This window comes from Sinocyclocheilus grahami, unplaced genomic scaffold, assembly GCF_001515645.1.
Source record: "Sinocyclocheilus grahami isolate Dianchi unplaced genomic scaffold, SAMN03320097.WGS_v1.1 scaffold451.1, whole genome shotgun sequence".
Lineage (NCBI taxonomy): Eukaryota > Metazoa > Chordata > Actinopteri > Cypriniformes > Cyprinidae > Sinocyclocheilus > Sinocyclocheilus grahami.
The window spans coordinates 464,551-469,152 of NW_015505630.1; the positions used below are offsets into that span (position 1 = coordinate 464,551).

The following is a 4,602-nucleotide window of genomic DNA, read 5'->3' on the forward strand; positions in this document are numbered from 1 at the left end:
CACATATATATATATATACATACAAGCATGAATATGTAAGCAGCTTAAATATAAATATTACTGAGCAGAACAATTCAAGAGAACAAAAGTCAAGCTGGCATTCACTGACTGCACGCGGTTGGATCAAATGTGCATGCTAAGCTCATTCATATTTGAGTGGTGGGGATGAAGAGCAGTAGCAAACTGAAATGTATCAAGGAGACGATTGTAGCCCCACGTTCATGCAAACCAAACCCAAAGCGAGCCCCAAAAATGGGGGCCTCTCACCCTCTTACTGCCAAACCTGAGTCAGCATGCTTATCCACATCATACTGTTTGTGGTACGGAATAAGCTGTGTTAGATACAGAACATTTACAAAGTGTTACACAGCAAAGGTCTTTGCCTTGTTAAAAAATATAAGAATACTTGATTTCAGAGAGTTAACAAGTGCCCCCAATCGCTGTCAGAAAGCTGTAAACATCAATGAAACAAAGTCACATTCTGCATGCAAGAGACCCGAAGCCATGAAAATGAGGGATCCATAATATTATCTATAAAAGAACTCCAAAAATGTAGGGATGCACAATTAGTAGATATATTGGTTATCAGCTGATGTTTTAAATGAATCGTTTGGTAGTATTTAAATTTATGTTTGATCAATATTGGATTTTGTGTGTGTGTGTGTGTGTACCTGGTATTTATCACGTTATGGGGACCAAATGTCCCCACAAGGATAGTAATACTAGTAAATGTTGACCTTGTGGGGACATTTTTGAGGTCCCCATGAGGAAACAAGCTTATAAATCATACAGAATGAGTTTTTTTGAGAAAGTAAAAATGCACAAAGTTTCCTGTAAGGGGTAGGTTTTGGGGTAGGGTTGGTGTAGGGCAATAGCACATACAGTTTGTACAGTATAAAAACCATTACGCCTATGGAATGTCCCCATAAAACATGGAAACACAACATGTGTGTGTGTGTGATATTGGATTGGCGAGCATTACGATTTTGGCTTCTTCACCCACACACCACACACCCACCCCACACACACAAGCAGCCAATCAAGAGGCAGCTCAGATCCCCCTCAACACTACTGCATTCCCTACATCTCGCCATCTCTGGGGTATGTTTTCATCTGAAGGTACTGCCCCCCTCCTCTCCTCCCCTATCCTTCTCTCTCCATCCCTCCATCTGTGTGAAACAAAAGACTGCAGCTTGGTCTCGATCTCTTCCACTTTCACCTTACCTCTCCCTCCTTCTCTATCTGTAGGATTCTCTGATACATGATTTTTTTGTTTATGTGTGTGTTACTCTGCATCTTAATCTGTGTACATTCTGAGAGAGAGAGGCTGTAGAGCAGCTCTTAAGGTAATTCGGACTCATCTGTGGATGGATGCCAATACGGAAGCCATCTGCTGTTTCATATAATCAATTACATTTTAATCTGAGCTTTTCTTTATGGATTCACACTTCTGAGAAAACAGGGAAACTAAGATGAGCTTGTGCGTAAAAAATACTTATAATCTTTGTCAAGAACCAAATCCCTTCCCATTCTCTCTCATTCTTTTCCTCCCTCACATCCTCAAGGGGTGCATGACGAATTAAATGAGATCATATTTGTGGTCTCCTCACTGACGTCATCTCAAATGGTGAGTCCTTTGTTGGGAGAGAAAAAAACAAAACAATCATGCATGCCTTGCCGCATCGCTCGTGATTCCAGGCATTTGAAGAGCTGAAGAGTCCATGTTGTTTTTGATTGTTCTGGCACGATAGAAGATAAAGGTAACATCTAGCTTCAGGGTCTTCTGACAGAGTATAAAACAAATGAAAAAGCATTCAGGAGCATTCAGATGTAGAGAGATGAATGACACATGGAAGAAGAAAAAGGTCATCATGGATTGGTTGTTGGTTGTGAATTTTATTTCACCCTGAGTGTCGTGACAGCCATCAGGTCTTAAGTATTACTGAAAGAGAAAAAGAGGTGTTGAAAGAATGAAGCAAAGTGAATTTCAAACAAAACACCTACTTCAAAATTGATGCACATACAAACAATTCAATAGAAAATAATTAAAGCTCAAACTACAAAGCCAACTTTACAAAGCCAGCTTGTGAGCACATGGAAGAAGAAAAAGGTCATCATGGATTGGTTGTTGGTTGTGTGTCGTGACAGCCATCAGGTCTTAAGTATTACTGAAAGAGAAAAAGAGGTGTTGAAAGAATGAAGCAAAGTGAATTTCAAACAAAACACCTACTTCAAAATTGATGCACATACAAACAATTCAATAGAAAATAATTAAAGCTCAAACTACAAAGCCAACTTTACAAAGCCAGCTTGTGATTTTTCTGTTCTTTAGTATATTATTTAATTAAAGCATAAGTATATGTAGTTGTAGACTGATTTTCAAAAATAAAACCGGATACACCAAGTTAAATACAATATCATTCAAACATTTGGGGTCAGTAAGATTTTTTTTGGTAATAAAAAAAATGCATTTATTCAGAAAGGATTAATTAAATTTATCAAATGTCACAGCAAATACATTTACAGTGTTACAAAAAGATTTCTATTCCACATAAATACTGTTCTGTTGAACTTTTCATTCATTAAAGAATCTTGAAAAGACACAAAAATATTAATCAGCTCAACTGTTTTCAACATTGATAATAATCAGAAATGTTTCTTGAGCAGCAAATCAGCATATCAGAATGATTTCTGAAGGATCATGTGACACTGAAGACTGCAATAACGATGCTGAAAATTGAGCTTGCCATTTTAAAATACATTGAAATAGAGAAGTTATTTTTAGTTGTAATAATATTTTACATTATTATTGTTTTTCACTGCATTTTTGATCAAATAAATGCAGCCTTATTGAGTATAAGAGACTTCTTTCAGAAACATTAAAAAAAATTACCAACCCCAAAACTTTTGAATGGTAGTGCATGTCACATTTCAGATCCTGAAATGACAAAAAATTCGATCTTAGTCTAACCTTTAAAATATAATATCAGATTTGATATTTTTATAATATTTGATATAAACAGGTAACCTGTAAAAAAAAAAAACAATACTTCTACAAACTATAAAACAACAAAATTAGATCCATTAAATACAGGCCACGATCAATCTCACCTGTAATCAGATCTCATTCAAATCCTGACCATGAGCTAAAGCTCTTCAACCTGACATTGACCCAAATCACAAAGTCAGCTCTAAGCTTGCATTAAATTTCACATGCTCTGGCCTCATGGGAAGGATACTCACCACCCCAGTTGATGATGATAGTAACAATAATGATGACAATCCCACCCACCAATGACACGATGGACAGGATTTTTGCATTCTGGCCAAGACGACGCGCACCATCCATATTGCCCTGCTGCAGACTGTTTCGAGACTGAGAGTAGAAAGAGAAGTTGAATGAAAAGGAGAAAAAATATACATGGAGAATATATAAAAATAATTCCATCATCACTGGAAGGAATTATGCAATATACAGTTTATACAATATACAGCTAGTAAGAAATGTTTTCAATTTATTCTTCAAGAAGTTCCTTTTGTACACTGAGTGGCATAATTCTTCATAATTCAAGTGAAATCACAGTCCCTCCTTACTCAACAGAAACTGTATCCAGCAATCCCACCCTGTGAACACACAAGCACACACCATGACTGAGAAGGTCAAGCCGACGATGTTAATGGGCCAAACAGGACAGAGGCAGGCCAGAATAGCCCATATGAGATAATCATTGGGTTTGGATCCGTCTCCAACATCAGTGGCCGCGCTGGGCTGTCGGGTGAGTGACGGTCGAGGTGACCCCGCGTGACTCATTGACCCAGAACGGCTGCTCAGGTTGGCTTGCCCGTTTGCGTGCGCGTGGTTGGGCTTGGCCTGCTGCTGATGAGGAGGAGAAGAAGCTGTCGGAGACATCTCGACAGGACCAGGGCAAACACCATTACCTGGAGTAATGTGAAAGAGAGAAACACGTGAGAAAGTGAGACAATATGTGGATGCATAAGCCTGCCTTTCAGACTGTCTGTTTTTAAAAGAAGTGATTATTCTAAAGCAGGGCCATAACCACCATAAACACTGAGGGGGACAAGTCTCCGCACCCCCAATAATTAAAAATTCAAATTGTCCTTCCAATATTTGAAATTATTGCACTTCTCCACTTTTCCGTTATGCAGCGCTCTGTTTGTTATAGGATGACAAAAGGTTTAAAGGGGTCATATGATGCTGCTAAAAAGAACATTATTTGGTGTAATGAAATGTGTTTATGCGGTTTAAAGTAAAAAAAACACATTATTTTCCACATACTGTACATTATTGTTTCTCATCTATGCCCCGCCTTTTTGAAACGCGTCGATTTTTACAAAGCTCATCTGTCTGAAAAGCGAGGTGCTGTGATTGGCCAGCTATCCAGTGCGTTATGATTGGCCGAATACCTCAAGCGTGTGACGGAAATGTTATGCCCCTCACCATACTGTTGATGCCGTGTCCCGGCCGGAGCAACAAGACAAAAACATGAAAACCCATTACAAACGAGGCATTTGTTGCATCCAGTGGGGACATAATTACTGATTATAATGACTTATACTGTCTTTTTACGCGTTGCATTGCAT

The 4,602-nt window shown here is 38.5% G+C and overlaps 1 protein-coding gene across 1 annotated transcript in view; it reads right to left on the minus strand.

Annotated features, from left to right (window-relative positions):
* Positions 1 to 2,136: 2,136 nt before the first annotated feature.
* LOC107552447 (proline-rich transmembrane protein 2-like) overlaps positions 2,137 to 4,602 on the minus strand; it is a 5,450-nt gene continuing 2,984 nt past the window's right edge. The window contains exons 2-4 of the mRNA XM_016234329.1: positions 3,647 to 3,939; positions 3,244 to 3,376; positions 2,137 to 2,168 (exon numbers count right to left, since the gene is read on the minus strand). Coding sequence (XP_016089815.1) covers positions 2,152 to 2,168; positions 3,244 to 3,376; positions 3,647 to 3,939 — 443 coding nt within the window. The 3' untranslated portion in view covers positions 2,137 to 2,151. The remainder of the gene's footprint in view (positions 2,169 to 3,243; positions 3,377 to 3,646; positions 3,940 to 4,602) is intronic.